The 19,016-nt window shown below is 42.0% G+C and overlaps 2 protein-coding genes across 2 annotated transcripts in view; both read left to right on the top strand.

The window, feature by feature from the left end:
- The window catches only part of LOC129734847 (uncharacterized), a 35,934-nt gene extending 20,961 nt beyond the window's left edge, over positions 1-14,973 (top strand). The window contains exon 2 of the mRNA XM_055700178.1: positions 14,651-14,973. The gene's annotated coding sequence lies outside the window, so the exon portion shown is untranslated. The remainder of the gene's footprint in view (positions 1-14,650) is intronic.
- LOC106631291 (uncharacterized) lies at positions 11,916-16,434 on the top strand. The gene is made up of 3 exons (XM_027807607.2): positions 11,916-14,479; positions 15,431-15,526; positions 16,120-16,434. Exons 1-3 carry the CDS (start codon positions 12,322-12,324, stop codon positions 16,332-16,334), a joined length of 2,469 nt encoding a protein of 822 aa, XP_027663408.2. The 5' UTR covers positions 11,916-12,321; the 3' UTR covers positions 16,335-16,434.
- Positions 16,435-19,016: the final 2,582 nt, after the last annotated feature.

Raw genomic sequence — 19,016 nt, 5'->3', positions numbered from 1 at the left:
TATTGCTGAGCAGTGCTTACACAGTCAAGGCCTTTTCTGCTTCTCATACCAACCCACCAGCCAGTAGGCTGGGAGTGCACAAGAAGTTGGGAGGGGACACAGCCAGGACAGCTGACCTCAACTGACCAAAGGGATATTCCATACCATATGATGTCATGCTCAACATATAAAGGTGGGGGAAGATGAAGGAAGGGGGGGACATCTGGCATTATGGCGTTTGTCTTCCCAAGTAACCGTTATGTGTGATGGAGCCCTGCTTTCCTGGGGATGGCTGAACACCTGCCTGCCCATGCGAAGTGGTGAATGAATTCCTTGTTTTGCTTTGCTTGCATGCACAGCTTTTGCTTTACCTGTTAAACTGTCTTTATCTCAACCTACAACTTTTCTCACTTTTACTCTTCCAATTCTCTCCCCCATTCTGATGGGGGGGGGGGGGGGGGGAGTGAGCGAATGGGTGTGTGGTGCTTAGTTGATGGCTGGGGTTAAACCATGACAGTTGCCTTACATGGTAGAAGGATTAGAAATATCTGACAGCTATCCTGTATTCGCTGTTTCAGCTCTAGTCTTGGGAAAGTCTACAATGGAGGAAAAGAATATTTTTTTGGATTTTTAGCCTTTTACATCTCAGACAAATAATTATTTCCTTTTTGAACAATATGGAAGCACTCATGCTCTGCTCCTATATAATGGATGTCATACTCTTCATCTAAATTTACTGAACTTTACAAGCACCTCTAGGGAATGTACATACAGAGAAAAGGAAGCACATGGTTTGTACCCATCTTGCAAAAGGAAAACCATCCACTAATATTAAAGTGTTTGACAGGAAAAGTCTGCATATGGTAACACATGCATCATTTCTTTTGTGTGTATACACACAAAAGTGTTAGACATTTTATTGTACTTCTAAGTATAAGTAATATATAAGTATATTCTTTTGCATGAAGGTCTGAAGATCCCTATTAAAAGGCAAACTTTCTAGCTTGTTTTTAGCTAGTTCACTGGCAAATGGAGGGGAAGGTGCATCTTCAGAAAAAAATTCTTATAGACTCTGCCAGCCTGCATAAGGATAATACAGAATTTGACAGGGTACAATACAACCTCATGAACATTTTCTGGCTTCTCAAACAGCTTTTGCAGGTTGCGCTGAGCTCTGAGTTTCCATAACTATATTGTTAGCTGTAAATCGGCCAGATTTTATGTGTCTCCATGAGTATAAGCACAATCAATTACTTACTCAAAAGAATGTAAATGTGATATATGAGCATCTCAGTTAACACTGAAAAAATACCACTATCCAGCAAACAAGGTCTTTTGGCATTCAAGGCACACTAACAGGGTCAAGCAAAAATAGCTACAGGTTGCACCTACCCATGCATACCATGTTTGTCGGTGCTATTCACTATCTTTATTAATGACATAGACTGTGGGACTGAGTGCACCCTCAAAAAGTTTGCGGATGACAGTTGATTCACTGGAGGGAAGGGATGCCATCCAGAGGGACAGGTTTGAGGAGTGGGCCCTGCAAACCTCATGAAGTTCAACAAGGCCAAGTGCAAGGTCTTGCACCTGGGTCAGGGCAATCCTCAGTATCAATACAGGCTGGAGGGTGAATGGATTGAGAGCAGCCCTGCAGAGGAGGACTTGGTGGTACTGGTGGATGAAAAACTAGATATGAGCTTGCAGTGTGCACTTGCAGCCCAGAAAGCCAACTATATCCCAGGTTGCATCAAAAGAAGTATGGCCAGCAGGTCAAGGGAGGTTGCAGGAGCAAAATAATGGACTCAACGACATATCAATATGATCCTAGTTGAAGACCCTTCAGTTAAGTTTCTGCAAACTTATATACAATTTTCATATCCGTACACGTGTCACGCCTGAATTCTATTGGTTACATACACTGTTCACATACTGTGCATGCGCCATTATACAGATACTAATTGGTTAAAAGCATACAAGCACTCAGTCCCATTTTTAGGATTGTTAACATTCTTGCGGTTATCAGCTCTCAACTTAGCTCCTGTTTTTCTTCTTGCTCGACTACTAAAGATCTTGTTTTCTTTGTTCTCGGTGTCTTTCTCATAACCTTGAGGCCTTGCTGATCAGGCAAAGCCTTTAATCATGTCAAGCTGCTAAAGCAAGAGCAACTTTTGATAGGCCACATGTCCTTTTTCTTCCAAATACATTGCCACAGTTCCCCCTTTTTCTTCTTGGACTATCAAAACATGCTTAATAGCCTTTTGCATTATTCCATAGATACATTTAAAAATACAAGGAATCAAAAGCATCAAAAACAAAATAATCATCAAAATCATTACACCTTGTTTAACCAAATCTAATAACCATCCATTAATTCCCCAACCCTTGAGCCATTGGTCCAGACCTCCATCTGTTATAGTGAGTTTCTTTATGTTCGTTCTTAATTGTTCTAATTGTTTATGAATTGAAACTGAGTGATCAGACAGGTTCATACAACACATACCCTCAAAATCTTCACATCCGTGCCCATGTGCTAACAATAAAAAGTCAATGGCTGCACGGTTTTGTAAGGTAGCATGCCTTACACTATTCAAATCTACCAATAAACTTTTCAAAATATCCAACATCCCAACTTTTGTATATCACCGAGTGCTTTGCCAGCAGCAACCCATGGTGTAAACAGGGAAGAAACCATTCGTAATGGAGTGTTCCAAAGTTGAATTTTATCATTGCAGTTTTCACTTATTTGCCATACTGCTCGTTTTTCCCTGTGCACTGATTTGTTATTATTCCACAGGGTTTAATTTAATACTTGTCTTTGAGTAGGAGCAAACATAGTTAACTTGCCTAAATAACAAGGCCCTCCCAGAGCCTTAGCCGGGATTCCAGGCCATGCTCTATCACCACAGATCAGAAAGAAACCTTTGGACAGTGCTCAGGGTTGTGATGGTGCTGTAAGATTGACCCAGAGCCCTCTATTGCAATATCTCGTGTCATTTGCATACCACTTGTCTGTTGCATTTACCCAGACACTATTGTTAGGATATTTTAGTAGTGAAGGTTTATCGTGTTTATCAGCGAAGCCCACATTATCTTTGTTCCTTTAAATATGACACAACTTTGATTGCATGGCATTGAGCCAAGGATGTCTAATTCTTGAGGTGGTACCATAGAAACATTCAGATGTTGAAAGTGCAGTCTGCATAGCATCTTCAAGTCGTGGATATATTCCTTTAAATGTCAACTGCCACTTTTCTAATAGGCCAGGTCAAGTTAGCAAAGGCAATAACTTCAGCTTTGTTTAGAATTTCACTTTTGCTGACCCATCCTTTAAATTGGTTCGGGTCAGAAGTCGGAACCCCTATTAGACAGGTACGAAAGGGATCTGTTGGAGTTGACATAGATAAACAGATAGAGTCTTGACCAGTAGCATTAGCAAGAGTAACCCATACATTTTGCCTATTCTTAAATAGCCTATGCTTTTGTTCTATTACATCTACATACTTAAACAGCAAGCACAGTCCCCATAAAAAAAAACACAATTCTCATTTTAAATCCTTACAAATCTATGCGTCCTGACACAAAAATATAAAAGTATATAAACTGGGAGAAGAAGAAGGAAGGAGAGGACATCCAGCATCATGGCGTTTGTCTTCCTGCATAACTGTTACACATGATGGAGCCGGGCTTTCTTGGAGATGGCCGAACACCTGCCTGCTGATGGGAAGTAGTGAATTAATTTCTTGTTTTGCTTTGCATGCATACGTGGCTTTTGCTTTAGCTATTAAATTGTTCTTATCTCAACCCTTAAGTTTTACATTCCTTTCTGATTCTCCTCTCCATCCCCCTGGGTGAGGAGGAGTGAGTGACATAAGTGAATATGTCCTGACATACAAAAGAAGAGGAGAGACTGTGAATAGCAGATGTTAACTGCAATATGACTTGCTTAGAAGAAGGAAAGCTACCTTTTATCTCAGGGTCAAAAGACCCAACCTAAGCTGGCTCTCACCAGCTGACTAGATACTGAGGATAAAATAATAGGAAATTTGCCTTAAGAAACCAGGCATGTAACCATGGCTAGAACAGTAACCAATCAGAATCCAGGTCCATCTGCACAGGACCGCTTTAGAACCATGAAGATTAGCACAACACTGACCATACATGTACACCATCTGCATGTAGACGAGCGCTTACTAATTATGCAAGCAGTAGTAACTAATAAGCCCACTCCTTAACATGAATAATTTGATTGGTCTACACAACTGTATTGTAATATATATAAACCCTACTTTCTTCTATGATGGGATTCTCCATGAATTAGGCTGGGGTACTGCTATGCTCATAGGTAATATGAGAGAATAAATTCCCTTCATAATTCTATACTAAACATCCTTGTCTCCCTCTTAGGCCAGCAAAAACTGACTTGTACAGGAGCAAATCAGAAGAGCAAAAGAGAAGACTCAAGGACCAAGATAATGATATTTTAATAAGGAAAACAAAATCTGCACACACAAGCAAAGCAAAAAGAATTAATTCACTACTTCCTATAAGCAGGCAGATGTCTAGCCACTTCCTGGAAAGCAGGGCCTAAGCATGCTTGTTGGGAAGACAAACACCATAACCAAAGAAGTCCCCTCTTTCTCTTTCTTTCCTACACCTTTTATTGCTGAGCATATCATATATTACGGAATATCCCTTTGGTCAGTTGGCATCAGCTGTCTCAGCTGCGTCCTCTCCCAACTTCTTGCCTACTTGATGGGAGGTAGAGTGGGAAAACCAGAAAACTTTGATGTGCAAACACTGCTCTGGAACTGCTAAAACACTGGTGTGTTATCAACACTTATTTTGGTCACAAATACAAAACAGCACCCTACAGGCTGCTGTGAAGAAAATTATCTCCATTCCAGCCAGAAACAGTACACTACACAAATCTGAAATTAAGGTCTGTTCATTATATACTTTGATGCAAAATCACTATACATATAGTTCTGGCTTTATATTTGTTGTTCAGGAATAACACAGCATATAAAAATGAGGTATAAAACTGATACATGCTCATGTTAAAATGAACACTAAAATGACATGTTTTTTTAAATAAAAGCAGGTATAGTGTATAGAATCATAGAATGGTTTGGGTTGGAAGGGACCTTTAAAGATCATCTAGTTCCAAGCCCCCTGCTGTAGACAGGAACATCTTCCACTAAATCAAGTTGCTTAAAGTTTCATCCGACCTGGCCTTGAACACTTCCAGGGATGGGGCATCTACAGCTTCTCTGGGCAACCTATTCTACTTTCTCACCACCCCTATAGAAAAATTCTTCCTTCTGTCCAAGCTCAATCTTTCAGTTTAAAACCATGTCTCCTTGTCCATTTGATAGGAAAATTACTTACTTTAAAGAAAACAAGAAAGAATTTGAAAAACAGAGGATGTTAATCTACCCTTACAAATAGTTAACAAGACATGGCCTTGGGAGAAGGAATAGACACCATAAATATGCCAAGCTAAGAAATAACAAAATAAGCTCAAGAAGAAACAAAGGATTAATGAGACCAAACAGAAAATTACTTACATTATGTGTGAACTACCCTAATTAGCATACTAAAAGATCCAGCTTCCAGCAAAGAAAGCCCCCTACTAACAAAGTCCTCTCCCCACACGTGTGAGGTGAAAAGAAAGAATGCTGTACCTGGTTTAATCTGCCAGCAACAAAGCACCACCCAGCCAGTGGCTCACTCCCCCCTCACCCAGAGGGATGGGGAAGAGAATCAGAAAGGAATGTAAAACTCAAGGGCTGAGAGAAGAACAATTTAATATCAAAAGAAAAAGCCACGTATGCAAGCAAAGCAAAACAAGGAATTAATTCACCACTTCCCATGGGCAGGCAGGTGCTCGGCCATCCCCAGGAAAGCAGGGCTCCATCATGTGTAACAGTTATGCAGGAAGACAAATGCCATAATGCCAGATGTCCCCCCTTCCTTCTTCTTCCCCCAGCTTATATACTCGGCATGACATCATATAGTATGGAATATCCCTTTGGCGAGTTTGGGTCAGCTGTCCTGGCTGTGTCCCCTCCCAATTCCCTGTGCCCCTCCAGCCCTCTGGCTGGCAGGGCCCAACAAACTGAAAATACTTAACTTAGTATAAACCAGGGGGGCAGCGCGCAGAGGAAGTGGCAGGCAGTCATCTGCAACTGCTTGATTTCCCCCCAACCCCCGGCAGGTGGGGGGTTGGAGGGGTTCTGTAAATACCGGGTGCAGGAGGGGGCCTGGAAATCAGGACCATAAGTACCAATCAGTCAGCTGAAAGGAACGTGCTCAAGCTCGTAGGCCACAAGCCCTGGGAGGACAAGGAATGTGAATAGATAACAATCAACAGGATGAGTCATGCTGAGAAAAGATAAGGGAATAAGGAACAGATGGTGCCAAGGAGTACAAACGCCTTGCTGTTAATTGATGACTGTAAAAACTTACTTAAAGTGTCCTTTGTTTGTAGTTAACCAATCAGGGATTGCCTAGTATGTAATGCTTAGCTTAAAGAACCAATCTGTTTAAAGCGCACAGCTTCTGAAAACATATAAACTCGTGATTGTGTGCAATAAATTGACATCTTGCTTGCATCAAGCTATGTCCCGTCTCTTCATTCGCCACAAATTGGTGACCCCGACATGATCTAGTTAAGGATCTGACGTGAAGGGCTCTCAAATCACCTAACTGAGCAACTTGCAGCGAATCCCACAGAACTTTGAATGGACCGCTGAAAGGGAGCGGGAGCCGGCCAGCCTGAAATCCCTCCGGAGTTGAGGTGAGCTGTGGGAAATCCGTAATGGGGAATCAGGCTTCGTCCCCAGAAAGAGACGTATATGGACTCATAAAGGATCTTCTAGTCAGACTGGGGAGTCTGTGCCTCAATCTCCTCAAATGGTGACCACTATGGTGGTGTTCCGAAGCCTTGGAAGAATAAGGATGGAACCGGTCGATAAAAAAGACAGCTCGTGGAAGAGGGCTGCGTTCCGGAGGAGAGGTCTTGGCTGAACGATCGTCTTGCTGGCTGCACCAGGCAGACAACCTAAACCCCGAGGATAACACCTGTATGTATCGAGACAGGTGAGCAGCCAAGAAACTTTAGAGATTTAAAATATTTGAAGAAATTTTAAGAAGCTTTAGAAATCTGTACTCATTGAGACAGGCAAGCAGTCAAGAACCTTTAGAGACTTTGAAAGAAATGAAAGCGGTCAGCAGACAATTGTATGATGCTGCCGCGGAGGGGAACTCCATGTCAGGAATGCATTTAGCACCTTGGTGGCAAATTCTGACTACCCTTTGCCAAGCATGGACTAATTCTACTAACAGTGCTAAACCAGAGGAAGCTGTAAATTCCACCAACAGTGTAAGCACTGAACTAGAGGAGGCTGTAAATCCCACCGACAGAGCGACTCTTCTCAACACGCTGTCAACGATGGCAACTCCATCCACACTTCTTCTGCCCTCAAAGCTCCTGTCACTGATTGCAGCAACCCTCACAACACAGGACCAAGCACGAGAACAGAACAACTCGGGCAATGATTCCATTGACACTGATAAACCTTTTGATCCAGGTCCTATAGAGCCGGAAAAGGGAGCTACACTTTTTTCCTCCCACCACCACTCCCACCCCTCCCCCCGCAATGCATTGACTGTATTTTTGGGGAGGGTGAAAGGGGGTCTGAGGGATTGGTGGCAGGAATGCAAGTGGGAAGCACTTAAGCGAGGAGATTTGGGAGTCGCTATGGCACTTCTCCACCTGCCCACTTGCTTGTGGGTGATAAGGTGTGTGCAGTTTCCAATTAATTTCTAAAAATCTGCTAGCTCGTTGAACTAGTGACACAGTGTGGTCCCCTATCAGAGGAAATCACTTCTGGTACTCCAAATCTGGGAAAAATTTCCTTCAATAAAATTGTCATTACCTCTCAGGCTTTATTCCTTCTGCAAGGGAAGGCTTCAGGCCGTCCATAAAAGGTATCAGTTAGTACCAATAGATTGGTACCAATAGTACCAATACCCTCCTTTTCCAGGGAGTTCTGAAAAGTGTCTCTGCCAATTTTGACCTGGAATATTCCCTTTACTGATACTTCAAAATTTCACATGGTTTTCTACCTTGGGATTATTCTTTAGGCATACTTCACACCTTTTAACTATGTTTTTTATAGTTTGATTCAGTCTTCTGGCTGTTGTTTGCTTGATAAGGGAGTTATACGAGGTTTTGGTTCCCCAATGAGTTTTATGATGTTCTATTCTTATAAGTTTCCATAATATACTAAAGGGAACTTGTTATTCTGTTATCTTTTAACACTGCCCATCTTGATGGGCTAACCTCAGCCCCTAGATCAATAATTAACTTCTGATCCTCTTCATCATATTCAATTGACTCAGGTAGGGGCAAAGACTTTTCAGGAATCAAACTTAATACCTCATCTCGTTCCACAGCTTGTCTTGCCTCGTGATCAGCCTATTTATTTCCCATTTCCCTGTACATGTTACCTTTCTGATGTCCTTTGCAGTGCATAATCACCACTGCTGATGGAAGTTGTACAGCAAATCACCACTGCTGACAGAAGTTGTACAGCAAATCACCACTGCTGACGGAGGTTGTACAGCATCTAAAAGTCGCAAAATTATGTCAGCATGTTTTATACCATTCCCTTGAGTGGTTAGGAGTCCTCGTTTTTTCCAAATCACTCCATGGGCATGGACTACACCAAAGGCATACTTTGAATCTGTCCAAATATTCACTCTCAGTCCTTTGGCAAACTCTAATGCTCTCACTTGGGCAATTATTTTAGCTTATTGTGCAGATGTGCCCTTAGGAAGTGACTTTGCTTCCACCACCTGGTCTGTGGTGGTCACAGCTATCCTGCCATTCGGACTCCATTCTTTACAAAACTGCTCCCATCAGTATACCACGTGTGGTTGGCTTCCTCCAGCGGCTCCACCTTCAAGTCTGGTCTACTTGCATACAGATTCTCAATAGTTTCTATGCAATCATGTACAACAGTCTCCAATTCCTGTTTATCACTCAAAAAGGAAGCAGGGTTTAGAAGGGTAGATGTGACAATTTCTATATCATCCTGTTCCATTAACACTGCTTGGTATTCCAAGAATCATGATGGTGAGAGCCAGTGTCCCCCTTTCTGCTCCAAAATGGAGATTACAGTGTGGGAAGTGTGCACAATCATCTTTTGCCCCAGAGTAAATTTTTGAGCTTCCTGTATGATCAGAACAATGGCGGCCACTGCCTGAAGACATCCTGTCCATCCTTTGCTTACTTCATCCAATTGTTTAGAGAAGTATGCTACAGCTCCTTTATAAGGGCCCAGCTTTCGAGCCAAAATTCCCAGAGCCACTCCTTGCCTTTCATATGAGAACAACCAGAAGGGCTTAGTTACATCAGGCAGGCCTAAAGCTGGGGCTCTCATCAGTTCCAATTTCAGTTCTTTAAATGCCTTCCTAGCTTCACCAGTCCATATTAATTGTATCTGGCTATTTTTCAGAAGTTCATATAGAAATTTCACCAAAAGTCTATAATTATAAATCCATAGTCAGCACCAACCTGCTATTCCCAAAAAGGTTTGAAGCTATTTTACCATGGTCAGTTCTGGGGTCCTGCAGATGGCTTCATTTCGGTCATTCCCAAGCTGTCTCTGTCCCTTAGAAATCACAAATCCCAGATATATTACTTCTTTCTTAAAGATATGGGCTTTCTATGATGAGACTCAGTAACCATTTAGTCCAAGAAAATTCAGCAAACCCACAGTCCATTCCTTACACTCTCCGTTCTTCTCTGTGGCTATCAAAATATCATCCACATATTGCAAAAGGACCTCATTTCCCGGAGGCCTCACCCAGGTCTCTAATTCCTTGGCTAATTGATTTCCAAAAATGGTGGTGTAAGAAACTATGGACTAGGGTATTGTTTATTAAGATTTATGTTAAGCCCAATGTAAAGATTAGGCAACAAAAGATAAGATAACCGCCAGGTGTCCAGGATGCCGCTTGTGAAAGATAAGATAACCGCCAGGTGTCCGGGATGCCGCTTGTGCATATGAATGAAGGGTCAACACCTCCACTACTTCATGAACACGAAAGTAAAAAAAAAGTATAAAAAGGGACTGTTTGAACTGCTCAGTACGGCAGTTGGCGAAGCGCAGACTCCCCTGCCGTCCAGCACTGTCTTTGCTCATATTCTACTTGCTGTAATTAATAAAAATTTTAATTGGATTATGATCCATTGTGGTCTCAATTTATAACAATTCTGGTGCCGTGACTCGGATAAGGAACGGTGGGCTTTGGTCCTCTGGGGAGGCGCCCCGCGACATTTCGCGGCCCCGCGACCAACAGCTTACTCTAACCTTACCGACGAACCTAAATTCTAGAATAATGAGCAAAGGAGAAACCGGTAAAATCCCATAAAAATTCTGTGCACGGGAGTCCGGACAAAGACGCAGGACGCGTAAGTATATTGCGAATTTGTTCGCGGGTTTGCCGTTCGGGCGGGATTGGGTTTCCTGGAATATAACGAGTGAGAGGTTCGATATACTGAACCAAGCGAGTGCGGACTCTTAAGTACTGCGTTTCCCATCTCCCGCGAGGGACTGGGCCAGGAACAAGGGGAGAGAGTGAGTGTATGTTTGTGGATATTCCAGAAGATGGGGGCGAAGGGCAGCAAGCCTTCGACTCCCATGGGAAGGGTACCCACTGTACCTAAGAATACCCCTCTGGCATATATCTTAGACAATTGGAGATATTTCCCTGGAACTCTAGGGAAAGATAAGCAGAAGATGATAGAATATTGTACTAAGATATGGGGAGGGAAGAAAATTTCTAAAAATGTCTTTTGGCCAGTCTATGGGTCAGAAGAAGATTGGGTAAGACAGCAATTAAACCTCTGGGTTAATAATAAAAAAAACCCTTAACCCAGAGGAGAGTCGATATGCGGAAGTGTGGCTAGAAAGACCTGGAGCTAGACTTTACCCACTGAATGAAATAAAAACTAAACAAAAGAAAAAGCAGGAAGAGTTGGACGAAACCCTTCTAACCCCCCCTCCTTACATTCCTCCTCCTGCTCCCGCAGAGGTCCCCAGAGCGCCCACTCCCCCACCAGAGTCGGAACAAGGGTCTCCCCCTCTTCCTAGACGCATAACTAGAAGTCAGAAAGGGGCAGCTCAAATGTACCCCCTAAGGGAAATACCCATGGGGGGACCTCAACCTGTGATCGGATATATTTCCGTACCCCTAAACTCGGTTGACCTACGAGATTTTAAAAGAACCGAGATGGGAAACTTAATTGAGGACCCACTCGGAGTGGCAGAAAGATTAAATCAATTTTTGGGACCAAACCTTTATACTTGGGATGAGATGCAATCTATCCTTGGTCAATTATTTACTACCGAGGAAAGAGATATGATTAGATGAGCAGGAATGAGACTGTGGGATGCTCAGCATGCCCAGGGACCCCAAGCAGATATTAAATGGCCACTCCAAAGACCTAATTGGGATAATCAGGATCCAGTGCATAGAACTCATATGCAGGACCTGAGAACTATAGTAATTCAGGGGATTAGGGAAGCAGTACCCCGTGGCCAGAATATCAATAAAGCATTTAATGAAATGCAAAAGAAAGATGAAAGCCCTACTGAGTGGCTGGAACGACTGAGGAAAGCCCTTCAGCTGTACTCTGGGGTAAATCCAGATGACCCTTTAGGGCAAGCGCTCCTCAAAACTCAGTTTGTGGCAAAATCATGGGAAGATATCAGAAAGAAGATTGAAAAGTTAGAAGACTGGCAGAATAGAGGGTTGGATGAATTATTGAGGGAAGCTCAGAAAGTCTACGTAAGGCGGGAAGAAGAGAGCAGCAAGCGACAAATAAAAATGATGGTAGCAGCAGTCAGAGAGGATCGCAAAGGGCAAACTGGTGAACACAGATCTGCTGGAACGAAACAAGGGAACGTAGTAGTAAAGAAGGAACAGAGATGTTGTTTTTACTGTGGAAAGAAGGGACATATAAAGAAGAATTGCAGAGAAAGGATCAGGTATGAGGAAATATTGAAAACGGAATAGGAGAGTCAGGGGCTCTATATCTTAGGGGACCGGAGTCATCATGAGCCCTTGATAAAATTAAAAATAGGTCCCCATAAACAAGAGTTCACCTTTTTAGTAGACACTGGGGCTGAAAAATCAACTATTAAGCAAATACCTGAGGGATGTAAAGTTTCCCCTGAAAAAGTACAAGTAATTGGGGCAAAAGGAGAACCCTTTAAAGTAAGCAAAATCAAAAATGTGGTATTCGAAACTGAAAATAAATTTGGAATGGGTGAACTCTTGCTCGTCCCTGAAGCAGAATTTAATCTGTTAGGACGAGATTTAATTGTTGAATTGCAATTAGAAATTAAAGTGAAAAATCAAGAGCTAACAGTATCTGCTTATCCTTTGACCGTGGATGATCAAAAACAAATTAACCCCGATGTCTGGTACTCTCCAGACACAATTAGTAGACTGGAAATCCCACCGATTAAAATTCAAATTTCCGAACCCCACATACCTGTGAGGGTAAGGCAATATCCTATATCCCTAGAAGGACGGAGAGGATTAAAACCAGAAATTGATCAATTGTTAGCACAAGGAATCTTAGAGCCTTGTATGTCACCCTTTAACACCCCCATTCTGCCTGTAAAGAAACCAAATGGGAAATATCGGCTTGTACATGATTTAAGGGAAATAAACAAAAGAACTATCACCCGGTTCCCTGTAGTAGCAAATCCATACACACTGCTAAGCAAGCTAGGACCCCATAACTCCTGGTATAGTGTGGCTGATTTAAAAGATGCCTTTTGGGCCTGTCCACTGGCAGAAGAATGCCGTGATTATTTTGCCTTTGAATGGGAAGACATAGAGACAGGCCGTAGGCAGCAATTGAGATGGACCGTGCTCCCCCAAGGCTTCACTGAGTCCCCTAATCTGTTTGGACAGGCCCTGGAAGAGCTCTTAAAAGAATACCAGGTACAAACAGGAAACGTACTGTTACAGTATGTAGATGATCTGCTCATAGCAGGGAATAATAAGGAGGATGTAAGGAAAGAAAGCATTCGACTCCTAAACTTTCTTGCACAAAAGGGACTACGGGTATCACAAGAAAAGTTACAATTTGTGGAGGAAAAAGTGAAATACTTGGGGCATTATTTGTTTAACGGCGAGAAGATATTAGATCCAGAGCGCATTAAAGGAATTCTGGAATTACCTATGCCTGTCACTAAGAGGCAAATTCGGCAGGCATTAGGGCTATTTGGGTATTGTAGGCAATGGATAGAGAACTACAGCTTTAAAGTTAAATTCTTATATGAACAACTGTCTAAAGACAAAATGCCCAAGTGGACCCCTCAGGATCAAGAGCAGTTTGCCAGTCTCAAAAGGGAGCTAAGCCAAGCACCGGTTTTAAGCCTACCAGATTTAAAGCGGCCATTCCATTTATTTGTTAACATACATGAAGGAACGGCATTCGGAGTATTAACTCAGGAATGGGCCGGACAAAAGAAACCGGTGGCATACCTATCAAAGCTGTTGGACCCTGTGAGCAGGGGTTGGCCGAGTTGTTTACAAATCATTGTTGCTGCTGCCTTATTACTTGAGGAAACGAATCGCATTACCTTTAATGGAGAAGTTGTCTTATATGCGCCTCATAATATCAGGGGAGTGTTACAACAAAAAGCAGAAAAATGGCTTACAGATAGCCGATTATTAAAGTATGAGGGAATACTTATAGAATCCCCTAAACTATCTTTGAAAACTATTGGAGCAGTTAACCCCGCTGAATTTTTGTACCCAGGAGAAGGTAATGAACTATTGCACAATTGTTTTCAAACAATTGAACAGCAGACACGCATTAGGCCAGACTTAGAAGAAGAAGAACTACAATGTGGAGAAGTATTATTTATAGATGGGTCATCACGAATAGTGGAAGGTAAACGATTGTCCGGATATGCCATCGTTAAGTTGGAAAAAGGAGAATTTAAGACAATAGAATCAGGCCCCCTGAGTGCCAGCTGGTCGGCTCAAGCCTGTGAACTATATGCATTGTGGAAAGCATTAGTGTCACTGAAGGGAAAGGATGGAACTATATATACAGACTCACGCTATGCGTTCGGAGTAGTACACACTTTTGGGAAAATATGGGAAGAAAGAGGATTCGTTAACTCACAGGGAAAAGAACTGATACACCCGGAATTAATTCGGCGAGTTCTGGAGGCATTAAAAATGCCGAATAAAATAGCAGTTGTACATATAAAGGGACACCAGCGAGGTACAAGTTACCAAGTTAGGGGAAATAATGCAGCTGATACAGAAGCAAAACGAGTGGCAGGCAATTATAGTACGATTTTAACTATACAACAAATACCTGTTAGTAAAAATTTGAGTTTTGAGTCTGCAGAAAAGGAAAAACTAGAACAAATGGGAGCTAAGGAACAGGATGGTAAGTACATATTGCCAGATGGGAGAGAAGTTTTGCCGAAGGGTATAGCACTTGAAATATTTTCAAAAATACATAGTAAAACACACTGGGGAACCCAGGCATTAGTTGATCATTTCAATCAACAGTTTGCCTGTATAGGCGTATATAACATAGCAAAGACAGTCACGGCAGCCTGCGAGACCTGTAAAAAGGTTAATCGAAACAACATGAGACAAAAGCCTCTTGGAGGACGTTCCCCAGCATACAGACCTTTCTCACACATACAAGTGGATTTTACTGAACTACCCAGGGTAGGGCGTTACAAATATTTATTAGTAATGGTGGATCATTTAACACATTATGTTGAGGCTTTTCCTACCTCCAAGGCAACTGCTAACCAAGTTACTAAAGTGTTACTTGAACACATTATACCTCGATATGGAGTACCTGAAGTAATTGACTCGGACAGAGGAACACACTTTGTGTCAAAAATTGTTAGAGATCTAACAGAAAGCTTGGGTATTAAGTGGGAATACCATACGCCATGACATCCACAAAGTTCGGGAAAAGTTGAAAGGATGAATGGAGAAATCAAAACTATTTTGACTAAATTAATGATAGAAGCCAAATTATCATGGATTAAGTGCCTACCCATGGCACTATTAATTCTCAGAACCAGACCCCGAGCAGATGTAGGAATATCAGCGTTTGAAATGGTGTATGGAATGTCCTATAGAATTGAAAGTCCACAAACAAATGTTTTAATTCGAGACCGTGTGATTAATGAATATGTTTCACAATTAGCAGAACATCGTAACAAGCTTTGGGAACATGGACTGATTGTACAACGACCACCGTTGGACTTAAAAATTCATAATCTTAAACCTGGGGACTGGGTATTGGTTAAAACGTGGAAAGAAGAAACCCTAAAACCCAATTGGGAGGGACCTTATCTTGTTTTGCATACAACAGAAACAGCTGTCCGGACTGCTGAGCGTGGATGGACTCATGCTAGTCGCATTAAAGGCCCAGTGACGAGACCCCACTGGAAAGTAATCAGTACTCCAGGTGACACCAAGATAACCCTGAAAAGATAACGTAATGATAGAGACTTTATTTGATTATTTTGCCGCATTACCTTTTGGTATAAAGTGTGTATTGTTGTTTATATTTGCTATAATTATTTCTTTTTTTATCTATTATATATGGAAGCGTACAAAGTGTGTTGAAGGAAATTGCTAAACTTATGCAACCACACAATATCAAGTATAGAAGATATGCTGATGTAAATAATATATGCACTCTAGATATATGAATTAGATGTAATAATTTGAACTGCAATTGTTATCCATTTGCTTGTTTCAGGTGTAAGGTATGCCAGAATAAATGGTGGACACACTGTGAATGTGGATACCCTCCAATAGGAGTTTGCACACAGTGTTGGAAAATCCAAAGAACTCTTACTGAGTGGAAATTAAAACAATTAGAGTCTAAACAAGAAATTATTCGAGAATCCCATGAGTGGTGGGAAATTTTTGCCAAAGGAATAAACCCTCAATATTATTGTTACCACTCCACCGAACCAGTCCCCTTTGTAGCTGAAATCTTGGCTATAAAGTGCAGAAGGGAAGTACTAACCGTGTCTTGCTTTGCCCCATTAGTTAAAGCTGCAAAGTGGGAAGCCTATGTAAACAGGCAGAAAGCCCGAAGCAGCTGTTCTCCTGAAGAATTCCCTTGCTGCCGAGAAGATGGTACACCCCGTGGCTCGAAGCAACCGAGTCGACGGGCAAGGCAGAGGAGGAACAAACTGTGGAGAACAGAACCAGAACAATGGGACACTAAAGCAACAATGGCCGAACTTCCCCAGGACTGGTAAAAATATACTTAAATTAGCAAAATTGACAGACACCCTTTTTCCTGGTATACCGTTAGTTTTGTTATTGATAATAACCCAAGCAAATGGAAACCCTCATGAACCTATGAACTGGACAATAACAAACATAAAATATCCAAGTAATCCAATCCAAGCACGAACTACACAGTTAGTTTCAATGTGAGTTTGCATGATCCAATTACTGAAGAAGATCGTAGAGATGAAGCGGATATATGTAAACCAATTTATATATGTCCAGCATCAAACCCTGGTAAAGGATACTGTAATTCTCCAGGTCATTATTACTGTGCATATTGGGGGTGCGAAACATGGGCCTCTGAGTGGTCCGCACCTGGAGACCAATATCTAGAAATAAAGTGGTCACTGGAAGGATGCGAGAGACCTAAATTACACGGAGACCGGTGGGGTCATTGCTTAAGTAAACCGATTCCTTGTGTGGGCATCAATATAACTATAAAAAATCCTGCTCAGGACTTTTGGCTGGCAGGGAAATATTGGGGAATTAGATATTGGGAAACAGGTGCAGACAGAGGAGGAATTTTTCAAATAATGAAGAGACCGATGCCCCACGATCCTTTACCAGTAGGACCAAACCTGGTCCTGAATCCACCCACTTTCTTTGAAGAAAAGGTTGCCCCCGTAATTGTCGTAACCCCTTCTCCAGACTCCCTTTCGGAAACAGCTAATGACATTGTGACTGAATTCTCCTTATCCAGGGATCTAGAGTTGTCAGAATCCAACGACCCCTTATGGAATCTAATGCAAGCCTCTTATCGTGCCCTCAATGAAAGCAAACCAAATTTAACTGAGGAATGCTGGTTATGTTATAATGTTAGACCACCATATTTTGAGGCAATTGGAAAACCAGGAAGGATTCGATGGTCTAATGGTTCAAACCCACGAGAATGCCCATGGAATGACCAGAGGAACCATACGCAAGGAATTACTATTCAATTAGTAACAGGTCAAGGAAAATGTATAGGTACAGTGCCCGAAAAGTATCAGCCTTTGTGCAACCGAACAGTCACTAACACCAATATAGAGAAACACAAGAATCAAAATGACAAATGGGCTATCCCGACACCAGGAGCTAAATGAGTTTGTTCAGACATCGGAGTAACGCCTTGCCTATCCCTAAATGTGTTTAGTCAATCTCAGTTTTGTGTACAGGTGATTATTGTTCCTCGTCTGATCTATCACACCTCTGAGGAGGTGTTACGCCACTTTGAAGGAGACCTGAATAGACAAAAACGAGAGCCAATTACAGTGGTAACCCTAGCTACACTGCTGATAGCGGGCGGAGTTGGAGCAGGTACAGGCATAGCCTCCCTAGTAAAAGGTCAGGAATTACAAAGTTTGCAGATGGCTGTAGATGAGGATTTAGCAAAAATAGAACAATCTATCCAAAATTTAGCCACTTCAGTAAAGTCTTTATCAGAAGTAGTGCTGCAAAATAGAAGAGGATTAGATCTATTGTTCTTAAAGGAAGGAGGGTTATGTGTAGCTCTCAATGAAGAATGTTGTTCTTTTGCTGACCATACAGGAGTAGTCCAGGACACCATGTCTGAACTCCGGAAAAGGTTAGATCAACGTAAGAAAAATCGTGAGGCGGGCAGGTCATGGTATGAAAACTGGTTTAATGTTTCACCTTGGCTAACCACTTTGTTGTCTGCTTTAGCAGGACCGCTTATCATGTTGATTTTGGGACTTATATTTGGGCCTTGTATATTACGCTATATTTTACACTTTATTAAAGAACGGTTTGACATAGCTAAATTGCTTATTTTAACTACGAGGCCTAGGGCAAAATATAAGAGTGTATCTATTAATGAGGATGAAGATTGTTGCGAATGCGTTATGCCACGTGAAAACTATGCCTATTGTAATTGTGAGGTATTACCTTGTGAGTGTTATGATAAATGTTGGGATTGTGGAAAAAGGTTTGTTCGCAGTGCCGAGAATGAAAGCAGCGTCTAATAAACAATAATAGGATAAAAAGAAAAAGGGGGGATTGTAAGAAACTATGGACTAGGGTATTGTTTATTAAGATTTATGTTAAGCCCAATGTAAAGATTAGGCAACAAAAGATAAGATAACCGCCAGGTGTCCAGGATGCTGCTTGTGAAAGATAAGATAACCGCCAGGTGTCCAGGATGCCGCTTGTGAAAGATAAGATAACCGCCAGGTGTCCGGGATGCCGCTTGTGCATATGAATGAAGGGTCAACACCTCCACTACTTCATGAACACGAAAGTAAAAAAAAAGTATAAAAAGGGACTGTTTGAACTGCTCAGTACGGCAGTTGGCGAAGCGCAGACTCCCCTGCCGTCCAGCACTGTCTTTGCTCATATTCTACTTGCTGTAATTAATAAAAATTTTAATTGGATTATGATCCATTGTGGTCTCAATTTATAATAGTGGGGTTATTCTTAAATCCTTGAAGTAACACTGTCCAGGTTAATTGGGTTTTCTGTCCTGTATCAGGGTTTTCCTATTCAAAGGCAAATAAATTACAGCTTTCAGGAGCCAAGGTGAGGCAAAATAATGCATCCTTTAGGTCAAGGGTCCTCAAACTATGGCCCGCGGGCCGGATACGGCCCCTCAGGGTCCTCAATCCGGCCCCCAGTATTTACAGACACCCCCCCACCCCCCCCCGCCGGGGGTT

This window comes from Falco cherrug, assembly GCF_023634085.1.
Source record: "Falco cherrug isolate bFalChe1 chromosome W unlocalized genomic scaffold, bFalChe1.pri SUPER_W_unloc_1, whole genome shotgun sequence".
In the NCBI taxonomy this organism is placed as follows: domain Eukaryota; kingdom Metazoa; phylum Chordata; class Aves; order Falconiformes; family Falconidae; genus Falco; species Falco cherrug.
The sequence above is the reverse complement of the archived record's forward strand: the minus strand, read 5'-3'. Positions and strand labels throughout refer to the sequence as shown.

Bases quoted from the DNA above. Each gene is read 5' to 3' on its own strand.
- LOC106631291 (XM_027807607.2), top strand. From the start codon at position 12,322: ATGGGTGAACTCTTGCTCGTCCCTGAAGCAGAATTTAATCTGTTAGGA. The intron at 14,480-15,430 runs GTAAGTACATAT...TGCATACAACAG, and splicing joins GGGAGCTAAGGAACAGGATG to AAACAGCTGTCCGGACTGCT. The intron at 15,527-16,119 runs GTGACACCAAGA...TTGCCCCATTAG, and splicing joins GAAAGTAATCAGTACTCCAG to TTAAAGCTGCAAAGTGGGAA.